This window comes from Sus scrofa, chromosome 1 (assembly GCF_000003025.6).
Source record: "Sus scrofa isolate TJ Tabasco breed Duroc chromosome 1, Sscrofa11.1, whole genome shotgun sequence".
In the NCBI taxonomy this organism is placed as follows: Eukaryota; Metazoa; Chordata; class Mammalia; order Artiodactyla; family Suidae; genus Sus; species Sus scrofa.
Genome location: NC_010443.5, coordinates 26,180,737 through 26,196,894, shown reverse-complemented (window position 1 = coordinate 26,196,894; position 16,158 = coordinate 26,180,737). Strand labels below are relative to the sequence as shown.

At 44.3% G+C, this 16,158-nt stretch overlaps 1 protein-coding gene across 6 annotated transcripts in view; it reads left to right on the top strand.

Moving 5' to 3' along the window:
- The window catches only part of ARFGEF3 (ARFGEF family member 3), a 187,535-nt gene that overhangs the window by 59,977 nt on the left and 111,400 nt on the right, over positions 1-16,158 (top strand). For 5 of the 6 annotated variants that reach the window (XM_021087441.1, XM_021087436.1, XM_021087446.1 and 2 more), the window contains one exon: positions 6,587-6,655. In XM_021087441.1, the coding sequence (XP_020943100.1) occupies positions 6,587-6,655 (69 nt within the window). Of the gene's footprint in view, positions 1-441; positions 741-6,586; positions 6,656-16,158 lie in introns of those variants that run through there. The other variant, XM_021087461.1, reaches the window with a different exon arrangement.

Below are 16,158 nucleotides of genomic sequence, written 5' to 3'. Positions count from 1 at the left end.
CTCAGCAGGGGAGAATTGTCTCCCAGGGAATATTTGACGATTTCTGGAGACATTTTTGGTTGTCACCCTGGACAAAGGGAGGGCCGCTGCCATCTAGAGGGTTCAGGCCAGGCATGCTGCTCAACACCCTGCAGCCCACAGGACAGTCCCCATGAAAAGAGCTATTTTGAGCTGGCAGGACTTTGATCACAGTAGGAAAAGAATGCTTACCTTTGGCACCTACATTTTTAATGTAGACAACAGGGCGAATTCCTGTTGTGGCTCATCGGTAATGAACCCAAATAGTAACCATGAGGATGTGGGTTCAATCCCTGGCCTCGCTCCGTGGGTTAAGGATCCGGCGTTGCCATGAGCTGTGGTGTAGGTTGCAGACAAGGCTCAGATCTGGTGTTGCTGTGGCTGTGGCGTAGGCTGGCACCTGCAGCTCTGACTCAACCCCTAGCCTGGGAACTTCCATATGCCACACATGTGGCCCTAAAAAGCAAAAAATAAATTAAAAATAAATAAAATATTAAAAAATAAATATAGCCAATAGGAAGATGTCCTCTGAAATTCTCTGTTGACTTTGTGATACGCCACCCGCTCTCACTCTAAGGATATGTATTCTGCCCTTCTGCGTCTTCAGAAGACAGAACTGCTTTATTGTTTGTACGTGGACCGTGAGGGAAAGAACCCCTGTTTCTATTTCCTGGCCGAGGTACACTTTCCGCAGTTCACGCTCAAGGCTGCACTCCCAGGAGGTAGGTAAGCCCTGCACCCAAGAGAAGGGCATTTCAGTAGTCCCCTCCTCATCACTGAATTTTCCGTCCTGATTTTTGCTGAATTTGACAGAGTTAAGAAAAGAACTGGGCTCTTTCCAAAGCGAAGGAATCATGCAAACACATTGAAGTGTATGAATTTTCAAGGCAGTATACATGAGAGGCCAGAAGGAACGGTGTGTTACATCACAAAGCTCAATTTTCAGCCAGAACCAGAGCCCGGGTTTGAAACGCCCCTGAGGTCAAGGATTTCCAGAGGCGCTGCTCCTCTCCAAGCACCAGGAAAGACGAGGCCTTCTGTGGGCTGTACTCACATTTTGAGTTACTTTTTGGAACTATAGTAGATTGTTTGGTTTGATTTATAAACAAAATCTGATATTTGGAAAAATGAAGCTGCAGTCACCTTACGAAGCACTTATGTGTAAATTAAGACAATTTTACTTACTTTTAATTAATTAGCTTAAGAAAGAAGAAAAGAAGAATTCCATGTTCATTTCATATACCTTCCTGTCCCTCATGTGCCTTAGGGTTGGTTCATTCATTCCCCCAAGCTCACTTCTTAATGGCCTCCTTGTCATCATCCCTGGGTTTCATTCCTTAATTATAAGTGAATGACACCCAGGTTTCATATTTACATGACCTTCGCCTCCTATTTTGTGAATTTCCCACATCCTTTCACCAAATTCACCCCAGTCAGTCCATTGCCACTGGAATGACTAGATCTGTCTTTAATTTCTTCTTTTTTTGTCTTTTTGTCTTTTCTAGGGCCCCTCCCTCGGCATTTGGAGGTTCCCAGGCCAGGGGTCGAATCAGAGCTGCAGCCACCGGCCTATGCCAGAGCCACAGCAATGCGGGATCCAAGCCGCATCTGCGACCTACACCACAGCTCACGGCAATGCCGGATCCTTAACCCACTGAGCAAGGCCAGGGATTGAACCCACAACCTCACGGTTCCTAGTCGGATTCGTTAACCACTGAGCCACAACGGGAACTCCTGTCTTTAGTTTCATCTACATCATATTGTCTGCTTTATCACTCTGCTTTCCAGTTTATCTCAGTACGTCTAGTTTTACTTGCGATTTGTTGCCCTCACTGGGCCTAAAATAAGGCATGTGTGATAAGGTTCCAGCCAATGTGTTTGGCATCATCTCCATCCTCTGTCTTTATACCTCACGTCTTTCCTCATGACAGTTCCTTTCCTTGGTACATCTGTCCCTTTTCTCTGCTGTATCAGTGCTTTGGTCAAGTGTCATCTCCACTTCTCTGTCTCCCAAAGTTGGGGTGTGTTTTAACCTTCAAAATTATTATGGCGGTAGCACTTACTACAATGGGCTGTAGAGTATAGTTGTGCAGGCATTTATTTCTCCAATAGGGAGTGAGTCTTATGGTAAAGATTTTGTTTGCTTGGTATTTGTGGACCCCCCCCCAGCCCCAACCCCAGCAGATAGAACTTTGGTGAATAATGGCTTAAATTGATCTTGGGCCTGAAAAGGAGAACACCAAGGAGAGAGGAAGTGGAGCTGGGTCACGATAATGAGGATTATGGACAGTAGGAATCGGGGGCAGTGATATACAGTAGGATGAAGACTTTGAAAGATTTATGCTTTTGAATATGGATGATCTGATTTTTTTTTTTTTTTTTTTTTTTTTTGCTTAAAATGTGTCTAATCATTTACATTGGAAGGGCTGCCATGAGTTGCGTTAAATAAGACTTGTTTAATCTCTATATGAAGACAGGCTAGAAATAGAGGCCTTGCATGAATTCTTATTTTATTTATTTTTTTATTTTATTTATTTATTTGTCTTTTTACCATGTCTTGGGCCACTCCCGCGGCATATGGAGGTTCCCAGGCTAGGGGTCCAATCGGAGCTGTAGCTGCCAGCCTACGCCAGAGCCACAGCAATGTGGGATCTGAGCCGTGTCTGCGACCTACACCACAGCTGATGGCAACGCCGGATCCTTAATCCACCGAGCAAGGGCAGGGACCGAACCCGCAACCTCATGGTTCCTAGTCAGATTCTTTAACCATTGTGCCACGACGGGAACTCCGTGAATTCTTTTTTTAAAGAAAACTGTCATTTAATTGATTTTGCCTTGAATATCCTTGTGAGGTGAGATAAAGGGAGAGAGGACATAGGCAAAGCCACAGCAATTAAGTAGTCACAGGCCACAGTCACGTTAGTAACACACTTGTGTTTTAGCCCTGACATCAGAGCCCCTGCTCTGTCATGGTTATCATCAGAGGGTGGAACATGCCTGATGGCGAGACCCCAGTCAGGATGCTAAGGTGCCCTTGAGAGGGGGTTAATCTAGGGTGTTCCTGATCACAAGCACACACCTGTCATCTGGTTCATGTCATCATTTTCTGTCCACATCCCTCTCTCTCTGTCCCTAACCAGATTCTTATCGCTTGTGCCCAGTTCTTAAAATAAATCAGCTTCTCTCTCCCCTTTCCAGTCTCATCTTTATTATTGAGTGTTTCTTTCTTTACATGTTTTTAACGGAGGGGTTTTTTCTTATACATGGCCACTGTTCAGTTGTTGTTTTTTAATACTGGGGACTTTTGCTAGCCTTTGTAATGATCTTTCCCTGTTCATGGGAGGTTCTGCGCCTCTTTCCCCCATCCTCTTAGCTCATTTGTGAAGACGGTACCAGCAGGCTAGATTACAAGATGCTGCCTATCGCTCAGGTTCCTGCTGTGCAGTAATAATGTCGTCAATATGCTTTAATGACCCTGTGAGGAATGTATTTTTAATGGAATTGCCCTCAATATTTAGGTGCTCCTGTTTTCCTTGAGGCCAACGTGCTCAGAATACGAATCTAAACGTCTTACCCTTTCATTATGCAGTGGAAGTCAGACACTTTAAATTAATTTGCTGTCGCCCTAAATTTCCTGCACCCGGTCTGTGTTTTAATCCAGCGAATTAATGCTTACCAGGCACTGGGCACATTAATTGTTTCTCATTTTTGACAAGTCATCTCTGTCTGCTGCATCACCCTTACTAGACACTGGGGGCCCTTTATATGGCTTGTGAATCATGGCGGTGGGGGATGGGCACCCCATGCTTCCAGCAAAACAAACTGCATGTGCTTAAGGAGCCAGCTTCATTGATATGCTTCATTTTAAGGTTTTGTTTTGTTTTTTTTTTTTTTTTGGTCTTTTTTTGCTATTTCTTTGGGCCGCTCTCGCGGCATATGGAGGTTCCCAGGCTAGGGGTCCAATCGGAGCTGTAGCCACTGGCCTACGCCAGAGCCACAGCAACTCGGGATCCGAGCCGCGTCTGCAACCTACACCACAGCTCACGGCAATGCCGGATCGTTAACCCACTGAGCAAGGGCAGGGACCGAACCTGCAACCTCATGGTTCCTAGTCAGATTCGATAACCACTGCGCCACGACGGGAACTCCTTGTTTGTTTTTGCATAGAGCTGAGTGAGTCTTTTGATCTTAGGGACCAGGCATGAGGTATGGAGAGCCATGTTTACAAAGATCTTTTGAACAGGATCAGCATTGGCTGGGTGCAGAGACCCTCAGTTTCCTTCAGACTGTTGCTAAGAGGCCTCCCTCTACACTTGCTGGCTTCCCTCCGGCAGGGGGAGCCGAGCCTTTTCTGTTCCTTCAGAAGCTTGACTGCTAAGTACAGCAACTCAACGCCCTTCCAAGATCTCACGACAGACACCGCTCCCACTTCCTCCAGCCACTGCTGCCCCAAAGCAGCTCTTGCTCACAGAAACCTGGGTTGGTTTGGAAACTTCTTTTCAAACTTGTTCCTGGGTATGAATGCATGGAGTGATGGAAATCAGGAAGTCAATCGTTGATCCTATAAGTGAGGTTGTTAATTAGCTACTTCAGACTAATATTTGCCATTATTAGTTCCATATTATAAAGTATTGTCAGTTGCCATCTTTATTGTCAGTACCTAAAAAACCAAGAGCCCAGAAGGGCCACGTCCTCTCCCCACCTCCCCAGACCACCTCCTCCACCAGCCTCTCACACCCTCTACCTGCCTGCCATGAAACATGGCATAGAAAAAAGAACGAATTCAAGAAAGAGAAGCCATGCAAGGTAGCAGGAAATCACAGTCAGAAAGCCTCATGAGAGGAATCCTTGAGGACCAGTCAGATGCCCTGTGGATATTATTGTCTGATGGGAAGATTAGGAATGAGCAAATAAAAAAGCCATTATGAGATAGGTGCTTGCTCTGAGGTAAGTGACACAAGCAGCTGTGATCGAGGCCATTTTAGAGAGGGGTTCAGGGAGGGCCACACGCCTCCCTGAGGGGGGGAGCATTTGAGTTGAGGCCAGAAGGAGGAGCCATGTGAAGGAACGCGGGGAGAGCCAAGGACAGGAAGGTGTCAGGCAGAGGGAGCACCGAGTACAGACGCATTAGAAGACATGGCTGCTCCCCAGGCCAAATTAGGAATGGGCGACCCAGTTGTCCTCAGCTTTCATCCCTCCTTGAGTTCCAGACCGCAACCCCCAAAGATAAGTTGACAAAAGAAAGCCTTTTCCCGTGAGGCTCTGGGGTGGTTGTTCCCATAGTTCCTCTCTTTTGGCCAGCGTGGCAGTTAGAGGATTTTTATGAAGAGTCAGCTCTTGGCTGTCAGGCAACTTGAGAGTGGACCCACAATGAATTTGTCTAACCTTGTGACTAAAATTGGCAAAGATCCCCTTTTCCTTCAGGTACTCGTATATTTGCTTTCCCTGAAGTCTTGACCATTCCTAGGACTGGCCTGGCTGGTAACCAAGATTGAGCAATTAAGAGAGGCCCCTTGTGCCATCAGATAGTTGTGCCTCTTGGTGTGTGGATTAGGTGTATGTCCAGGGTCAGTGCATTTGCTGGGCTTCAATGCTCTTTTATGCGTTGGGCGGGACCAGAAGAGAAACATTCTCAGAAGGCTGCCGCACAGTGGCAGGCCGGGCTGCAGGCAGGCCATGGCTGTGGGCTTTGGGGACTGAGGAGCAGACACCAGCCAGCTTCACATCTGGGACTACCAGCAAGATAAGTTGCAGTGTTAGGGGCCAAATGGACAGAGAAGAGTCTAGCCTCTTATCGACAAAATTAGAAGCAATTCTTGAAATGTCCTGGGCTTTTATTGATCTATTCCCTAGTAGCTCTGCAAGTAGAAAGCAGAATTTTTAATGGTCTTCAAAGATCTTGTAACTGTCACTGATTCATTGTCTCTATAACTTGGAGAATAATGGAAACTAGGAATTAATATACAAGTGGCAGGCAGTGTTCTGGGGAAGTAACAGGAGGAAGAGGGAAGTGCCTATAAAAGAACATCTAATCCTATATGGATCCAGGAAAGCGATGGGAACAGGAAATTACAGTGATGCTTGGGTCTAGTAAGTCGTAGGGACGGTATTGCATAGTTGGTCAGGGCAGGGAGTCCGATGACTTGGCTTCGGATCTCAGCTCCACAATTTGTACCTGTGTGACTTTGGGCAGCTTATTTAATCATCCTGAGCTTCAGTTTTCTCATCAATAAAATGAAGCCAATAATAATGACACTTACCAGAACTGTGCAGCTGGCTGAGCCTGGCCATTCCGTTTTCCTTATTATTGGACAGACCTCCTGGAATAGTTGAGGAACTAGCCAGTCTTAACAATGGTCCTTCCTTCAGGAAGAAGGTAGCCTTTATAAGTATTCATCTCTGTTTTCTTGGGCAATGTGTGGCCACGAATTGAAGAAACATACCAACCACAGCAAAGGGCAAAAGCCTCATAAGACAGGACTGCACAAATGGCATGTGTGAAATGGAAATTTCTTTCTAAATTTTTAACCCCTTCTCTCTTCCTTCCCCCTCCACCTCTTGGTGAAAGGTTTTACTCTGCATAACCTACACCCCGACCTTTGACCTGAATGGGAGTGCAGTGCTGAAGATCGCCGAGGTGAGTGCCCGCTTTTCCCAGCCTCAAGTGCGGGCCTCAAGTGCTGCTTGTTTGTGCTGCTTGCTCACAGCTGCTTTGCTGTCATGCGGGATAGGTGTTGGGGTGGAGCTGAGCCACAGCGGTGGGGTGAGCCTTCTCGCATCATTACTGAGGGGCATCTCCACTAAGGAGGTGGTCTGTGGGAAGCAGGCTGCGTGGACCACCACTCTCCATCTGAGCGCTCTGCATGCTTTCTTTGCTTAACTTGAGGCTTTAACCATGGAAATAACAGTACTGGTTCTCCTGATTCTGCTGCACCTGGGTATCATACTTACTGTTCTTCCTAAGATTAATTGGAGAGAATTTGATTTTTTTTTTAATGGTTTTTAAGAAACCGAGTATGACATTTAGGGAGATGTGTATGGATTAAATTCCATGCCTGTCTCCTAAACCATGATGAATGCATTTTGTAGTGATCATTGGAAAACCTTCTCTTTTCCATCTGTATTGCAGCCTGGAGTAATAGGTACCTTGGGTGTTCCCAAGAGTAGGTCCAACAGAAAACTTGGCTTCCTGAATGTCTGGCATATATATGCCTGGGGCTTTTGGAAACATCATCATTCCAGAGCTGTACTTTAATCTACTTAGAATAAATTTCCTTCCATTTCTTGAAAAGAATATCTTCACCAGTTGTGTGTTTTGACATGAGTACATGTGCAGACCTCAAGGAGCCAATGATACTCTGAAATTACAGAGAAAAAGAAAGCCTAACTATCAGCAGTCATGGTTATTTTCGAACAGCATTCATCACCATTTATTGAGTGGTCCAGATACATGCTTAGCACTTCAGGCATGTTTTCTTTTTTTCTTCTTTTTCTCATCATTGTTGAGGTGTGATCAACAAATAAAATGTTTCCTGTTTGCCTATATACATACATTGTGAAATAATCACCACAATAAGCTGATTAAAATATCCATCACCTTATGTAGTTGACATTATGATTAGCATTTATATTGGCTGATACATGTGCTTTTACAGTACTGTGTAGCATTCAAGAGTGAAAATTAAGAGAAAATTATTCCAAAAGCAGTAGTTTGCATCCATTAACCCCAAGCTCCCAATCCATCCCACTCCCTCCCCCTCCCCCCAGGCAACCACAAGTCTATTCTCCAAGTCCATGATTTTCTTTTCTGTGGAAAGGTTCATTTGTGCTGTATATTAGATACCGATATAAGTGATATCATAGGATATTTGTCTTTCTCTTTCTGACTTCCTTCACTCAGTATGAGAGTCTCCAGTTCCATCCATGGTGCTGCAAATGTGCTATGTCTAGATACTTACGATGGAGCATGATAATGGGAGAACAAAGTATGTATACATGTATGTGTAACTGGGTCCCCATGCTGTAAGTAGAAAAAAAATTGTGTTGGAGAAATAACAATTAAAAAAAATGAGAAAACAACAATGATCATCCAGTTAGCGACCCTCATATCTAAAAAAAAAAAGAAAATTATTTTTGAACACATAGAACATTTTTATGGGTCTGTTAAAAGGACAAGCAGCAGATAGCTGATCCCTTACCACAGAATAAATCAGTTCTCAAATGAGTATTTATGTAGGTGGAAAGAACACTTTACCACATTGTGTGTTTCACTTTATATAGAGTAAAAGTAGAATAGCTATCAGTATTTTTAGATGAATATTAAGAGATAGCTGTGAGTGATCTTATCATTTGTAGGTCTGCTTTTTTTTTTTAACTAAAGTAAGAATACTTAACGTGAGATCTTAAACTTTTTTTCTATATTTTATTTTTTTATTACTCAAATGAATTTATCACATCTGTCATTGTATAATGATCATTACAATCCAATTTCACAGGATTTCCATCCCACAGTCCAAGCACATCCCCCCACCCCCCAAACTGTCTCCTCTGGAGACCATAAGTTTTTCAGTGTCTGTGAGTCAGCATCTGTTCTGCAAAGAAGTTCATTCTGTCCTTTTTTCAGATTCCACATGTCAGTGAAAGCATTTGATGTTGGTGTCTCATTGTATGGCTGACTTCACTTAGCATGATCATTTCTAGGTCCATCCATGTTGCTAAAAATGCTGGTATTTCTTTCCTTTTAATGGCTGAGTTATATTCCATTGTGTATATGTACCACCTCTTCTTATCCACTCCTCTGTTGATGGACATTTAGGTTGTTTCCATGTCTTGGCTATTGAAAAGAGTGCGGCAATGAACATCAGAGTACATGTCTTTCAGAGTACATGTCTTTGCGAGTCATGGTTTTCTCTGGATAGATGCCCAGGAGTGGGATTGCTGGATCAAATGGTGGTTCTATGTTTAATTTTCTGAGAAATCTCCATACTGCTTTCCACAGTGGTTGCACCAATTGACAATCCCACCAACAGTGTACTAGGGTTCCTTTTCCTCCACACCCTCTCCAGCACTTATGGTTTGTAGACTTTTGGATGATGGCCGTTCTGGCTGGTGTAAGGTGGAACCTCAGAGTGGTTTTGATGTGCATTTCTCTAATAATGAGTGATGTTGAACATCTTTTCATGTGTTTTTTGGCCATCTGTATGTCTTCTTTGGAGAACTGTCTGTTTAGATCTTCTGCCCATTTTTTGATGGGGTTGTTTGCTTTTTTGGTATGGAGCTGCAGAAGATGTTTATAAATTTTGGAGATTAATCCCTTGTCAGTCACTTCACTTGCAAAGATGTTCTTGCATTCTGTGGGTTGTCTTCTTTTTGTTTAGGGTTTCCTTTGCTGTGCAGAAACTTTTAAGTTTGATTAGGTCCCATTTGTTTTTGTTTTTATTGTTAATACTCTAAGAGGCAGATCTGAGAAGATGTTGCTGTTGTTTATGTCAGAGAGTGTTTGGCCTGTGTTTTCCTCTAAGAGTTTTATAGTGCCTAGGTGTTTCATCCATTTTGAGTTTATTTTTATACATGGTGTTAGGGAGTGTTCTCATTTCATTCTTTTCCATGTGGCTGTCCAGTTTTCCCAGCACCACTTATTGAACAAGCCATCCTTTCTCCATTGTATATCCTTGCCTCCTTTGTCATAGATGAGTTGGCTATAGGTGCGTGGGTTTAATTCTGGGCTTTCTATGCTCTTCCACTGATCTATATTTTGTCTTTGTGCCAGTACTATACAGTTTTGATGATTGTTGCTCTGTAGTATAGTCTGAAGTCTGGGAGCCTGATTCCTCCAGCTCCATTTTTCTTTTTCAGGATCTTAAACTTTTTAAGTGTAGAAGTTCCTGTCATGGCACAGTGGAAACAAATCTGACTAGGAACCATGAGGTTGTGGGTTCGATCCCTGGCCTCGTTCAGTGGGTCAAGGATCTGGCATTGACATGAGCTGTGGTATAGGTCGCAGACACGGCTCAAATCTGGCGCGGCTGTGGCTGTGGTGTAGGCCAGTGGCTACAGCTCTGATTGGACCCCTAGCCTGGAAACCTTCATATGCTGCTGGTACAACCCTAAAAAAGACGAAAGACAAAAAAAAAAACCAAACTTTTAAGTGTACAATTCAGCAATATTAACCATAGGGCAATTTTGCACAGCAGATCTCTAAAACATACTCATTTTGTATAACTGAAACTTTATACCCATTGAATAGGAGCTATACTCACTGCCCCACCACCACCCCACTGCCACCCAGCAACCACCATTCTACTCTGTTTCTCTGAGTTTGACTATTTTAGATTCCCCATGCTGGTTTGCTTTTTAAGTGACAAATACAGTTTCTGATCAGAGCAAGAAGCAGGACTGGTGCATAAAAGGCTTGTTAGTTCTGTGCCATGGGAAGGACATGAAGGGAAACGAGAGAAAGGAAATGCTTGTCTCTGCCTGGCCACCTCTTAGCCCCACCCCCTTCTGAGGAGGGGTGGGTAGAGGGACAGATTGTTGCAGGACCCTCAGGACTAGGGAGGGCCACTAAGGATCCCCGGGCTGCCTCCAAGAGAAGGATGCCTTTATCATCCTCACAGGACCAGGTTTTGAATGATAATCTGAAAGATTGAGATGTTATTCCTAAACAGGGGGCCAGCCTCATCAAGGGTGTTTCCTGAGGGTATCTGGAAGCTGGAGTAAACACTCAGCAAGCCTCTCTGGACAGGATGAAACATCAAAACACAATGGTCTCTACCAAACCCTATAAAGAGAAGATGAAACTTTGTTTTTGGAGAAAAAAAAAAAAAAAACAACAACCTCAGCCTAAGAGCCATATAAAAATAAGGGCATTCACACTCTCAGTGGTGACAGCATGGGCTCTGAGTCACACTCCTTGGCTGTAAATCCTGCCCCCTCTCAAGGTGTTGGCTTGGATCCCTCTCTGTGCTTTGTGTTGTTCTCTGTGTCAAAGCCGAGCTCACAGCACCTGTCTCCTTATCTTGTGGTGTGGTGTGCCGATTAGATAAGAGAAATAGAACCCATGTGAAGAGCTTTTAGTGCAGGTCCTGCTACATGGTAAACAATGGGTCAAGGTTGGCTGCTGCTCTTGTGGAGCTGCAGATGGCTGATGACGTCTAGACTCCCACTAAATAATGGGGGTCTGGCTGGGACCCTGAAAGGAGGTGCCATTGATGGGGCCAGCTTCCTAGGACAACAGAACAAGCTTATGCCCCATCCTGTCCACCTGTGACCCACGGAGATCCCTGAGCTGGAAAAGAGTTTAAAGCAGAACATCAGAGTGAAGGTCATGAGGCAGAGGTCAGACCATCCCAGAAACATGCGTTACCTCCCATGGCAGCTTTGACATGTTGTGCAGGATGGAAGCGTGGGACTGTGTTCTTCGGAAAGAAGGACCTGGTAAAGAGCTGAACATTTCCTCCCGTATTTGATAGTAGGGGCCTTCCCTTGACACTGTTCAGATTCCCAGAAGATGTTTTTAAGCCCTGCCTGTCCCACTGTTCTGTAAGAAGACCCTCCTAGCTCCCTATCTATGGCAGAACTTGAGGCTACAGTTTCCCCAGGCCCCACTTACATGCACCACTCTGCTCTGCTGAGTGGGCACATGGGCAGATGCTCCAGCTCAGCAGGGGGCTGGGGACCACTTTGTAAGGACCAGAGTAGCCACCACTTCAAAGTGCTTTTGCCAAAAGGTAGTGTGTGGAATCGCTTCTCCCTGACAGCTTGGACCTGGCATGGGTACCACGTTCAAAGGAATAAGAATAAGAGCTCTTCCAGCTGGCCATCCAGGGGTGGGGACATCTACATGCAGTCTGCTGAGAGAGGCAGAGTGATCCCAGGATGAGCATATGCTAGTCCAGGGGCTCCCTCTATCCAGCAGCACTGATCAAAAAGCCAGTGAGGGAGTTCCCATTGTGGCTCAGGCAGGTTACAAACCTGACTAGTATCCATGAGGACTCGGGTTCCATACCTTCCTGGCCCCGCTCAGTGGGTTAAGAATTAGGCGTTGCCGGGGAGTTCCCGTCGTGGCGCAGTGGTTAACGAATCCGACTAGGAACCATGAGGTTGCGGGTTCGGTCCCTGCCCTTGCTCAGTGGGTTAACGATCCGGCGTTGCCGTGAGCTGTGGTGTAGGTTGCAGACTCGGCTCGGATCCCGCGTTGCTGTGGCTGTGGCATAGGCCAGTGGCTACAGCTCCGATTCAACCCCTAGCCTGGGAACCTCCATATGCCACGGGAGCGGCCTAAGAAATAGAAACAACAACAACAACAAAAAAAAGACAAAAGACAAAAAAAAAAAAAAAGAATTAGGTGTTGCCATGAGCTGTGCTGTAGGTCGCAGATGTGGCTTGGATCCGCCATGGCTGTGGCTGGTGGCTGCAGCTCTGAAATGACCCCCTAGCTACTTCCATGTGCCACATGTGCAGCCCTAAAAAGCAAAAAGAAAAAGAAAAAGAAAAAGAAAAAAAGGCCAGTGAGATCATCACCCTGGAGAGTGCTGTCCTGCTGACAATAGTAGATCTTCATCCACCAGGCTTGGCTGCAGCGGGGCATACTTCCACCAGATGGGGGCTAGAGTTCTGGGCTCACTGTGGCCATTCCCTCTCAGAGTTGGTCCTTCCGAGGAGCTCGTTGTGGCAAGAGTTGGGTACATATACTCAATGACAATGGTACATAGCTGTCCCTAATTCTTTATTTTACTTTTCAGGGCCGCACCCTCAGCATATGGAAGTTCCCAGTCTAGGGCTTGAATTGGAGCTGTAGCCACTGGCCACAGCAGCACAGAATCCAAGCCATATCTGCAGCCTACACCACAGCTCATGGCAACACCGGATCCTTAACCCCCTGAGCGAGGCCAAGGATTGAACCCGAATCCTCATGGATACTCGTCAGATTCCTTTACACTGCACCACAACTCCCTGTCCCCAATTCTCACTTAGCACTTAACTCTCTGCCTGGTGCCATTCTACAAACTTTCCCTGTACTAACTCATATAATCTGCACAGCAGTACAGTGAGGCAGGAGCTCCTATTACCCATCTCTTACAGACAAGGAAACTGGGCATGGAAAGGGGTCCAGCAACTTGCCACGTCACACAGCTAGGAAGTGATGGAACCAGGAAGCAAGACTAATCCATATGACAGAGCTTTTGGTCTCTAGACCCTGTAGCATGTACTGTCATATTTTGGTTCTCAAAGGACCACTTTCAGGGCCCTTAGGCTTGCCCTTGTAGGAACTGATTGATGGTCATCCTCAAAGGGCCTACCCCTCCCCTCATCCAGATCATTCACAGGCCTGAGCACCTTGCAGACACCCTGTGTTGAAATTAAACTAAATATTGCCTTTTATCTTTAAAATGAATCATTCTGTTAAGAGACTAGCATGCCTCAGTTAACTGCCAACAGTGATTAAAGATCCGAACAAGAGACCGGCAAGGTCACATAGGTCGTTATATAAAGGCTGACTATTTTCAGTAGCTGCTTGATTAACCTTTGACTTCTCTTTACCATCCTGAAGTTAAACCCTCTCACCTATGGGATTCTTATCATTGCAAAGTATTGGAGGCCTACGTTTATGTTGGTGGTTCTCATCAAAGGCTGCACATTTGAATCACCTGGGAAGTGTTAGCAAAAACAAGAGGCCTAGAAATTCTGAGTTTTTGGTTCTTAGAGGAACCTGGACATACAAAATCTGTAAAAGGTCCCTGGTTAATTTTTACTGGAGAACAAGTTGAGAATCACTGCTCTGATAGTTACTGTTCTCTCCAACAAGCTGTGTTGTAGAACCATATTGAAAGGAATTGTTGTGCTTTAAAGCCTCACTGTGGTCCCACTATAATCAGATGCATGGCAGCACCTGGGACCTTGTTAGAAATTTAGAATCTCAGGCCCCAACCCGGACCTTTGAATAAGACTGCTTTGTAATAAGGTCCCCCATATAATTCATAAGTGTATTAAAGTTTGAGAAGCACTGTTGTTACCAAACTCAGGTCTGCTGCTTATAGCTCAGTAATCCAGTACTGGAGTTCCCTAATGGCTCAGCAGGTTAAGGATCCATCATTGTCCCTGCTGTAGCTCTAGTTATTGCTGTGGCACAGGTTTAATCCCTGGCCCAGGAACTTCTACATGCCATAAGCACAGCCAAAAAAAAAAAAAAAAAAAAAAAAAATATCCAGTACTGAGATATAAGTGTTGGGTAAAAGGAAAGATAGCTTTATTGAGGAAGCCAGCAATCCTGGGGAGAAGGCAGCCTCATGTCCCAAAGAGCCACCTCCCCACTCCCCAGATTTTGCTCAAAGATTTTAAAGGGAGAAGAAGAAAGGGCTGAAGAGGGAGTAAACTTCTATTTGCAGAGATGATTGTGTCCATCATGTGGTTCCAAGTAGATGTCATGTCTCACTTGTGATCAGAGCCATAAATCTCTGGTCAGCTCGTCCTTCTGGTTCCAACTAGAGTCTGGGGTCTACATGTTTGTGGGCATCATACAGTAAACTTATTCTATCTGGTAGGGGTTTCAGTATCTGCAAATCAGGTCAAAGGATATGGTTTGAAATATCATCTACAATCGCTTCTCGGCCTTTTGGCTAAGATCAAGTGAAATATCATCTACAGGCCTTGAGAAACTAAAGGCCCTTGATTTTGTTTAATGGCTGAACTACTATTACTTTGTCTTGCTCGACTGTTTTCCTTTTTGCTTCATTATCTCATTTCTTTGGTTAAATTTCTTCTTTGGAACATTGAGCATACTCTCAGTGGTGATCTCTAATAAGGAAGGCCTACAGGGCTAAGTTTTTCTACAAACAAGAGGCCCCTTGGGGTCCTGCTCCTTTATACTACCACAAGTAAATATTGGTATAATCACCTTAAAATAAAATTTAAAGGTAGTGTTCTGCTGGGTTTTTAGACCTAAAACCCAGGCGAGGGCTGCCATCTCTCTTTGCCATACCAGTCCAACCACCCCCACAAAGCAGGGACCCCCACATGGCAGCAGTATCCTCTCAGTGGTGATCCCCAATAAGGGCAAGATTTCGATTCTTCTAATCTCCCTTGTCTTTCATCTCTTCTCCTGCCAGATCATTTCCACATTTTCTCTTTCCCGCTTGTCATTGCCTGATACGTATTTCTTAAATGCTTTGTCAATTTAACCTTCTACAGAGCTGTCCCACTGTTGCTTTTGAATGTGTGTTTTTGACACTAAGGCCCACTGTCAACTTTTAAAAGGGTGGGAGAGATGTCTCTCACCCCAATCCATATTTATGTAATCTGGCATAAGACGAGCATGGAATAGATTTACTTGTGTGAAAAGCATAGTAGCAATTTATAAATATAAGCATATGGACTAGTAGTTAGAGATATTCGATGAAAAATGTATAGGTGATTTCAGAAAAGATAGTAGAATCATTTAAAATCATTGTTTACATCAGGGACACAGGATAGGAGTAAACATTTTTTCTTACATTGCTTTCATTTTATATTTCCTCAAATTTGCAAAATAGCTTAGAGCCTTTCAGTTTTTCCACCAACCACAGAAATTGCTTAAGAAATAACTTTTTCATAAACAGAAAGAATTAACCACAAAAGAGAGTTATACCACCACAAAAAAATAATCGTATTCTGTAGACTTAATGAAACCCAGTGATTTTGCAGGTTCTCAAGTGCTTTCCATCTGCTAATTTAGCCTTTCCAAAGTTTGCATCTCTATTTTTAGAGCAGGACATTTCAGCCTAAGATTACCACTTACCTCCTGGAAGCTTTCTTTTCTTTTTTTTTTTTTTCAATAATGATTCTTATTTTTTCCATTATAGCTGGTTTACAGTGTTCTGTCAATTTTCTACTGTACAGCAAGGTGATCTAATCACACATACATGTATACATTCTTTTTCTCACATTATTCTCCATCATGTTCCATCATAAGTGACTAGATACAATTCCCAGGGCTATACAGCAGGATCTCATTGCTTCTCCATTCCAAAGGCAATAGCTTGCATCTATTAACCCCAAATTTCCAATCCATCCCACTCCCTCCCCCTGCTTTGGCAACCACAAGTCTACCTGGAAGCCTTCTTGGTTATAGCTGAATTGCTCATAAAAATAAGTCTTTAACTT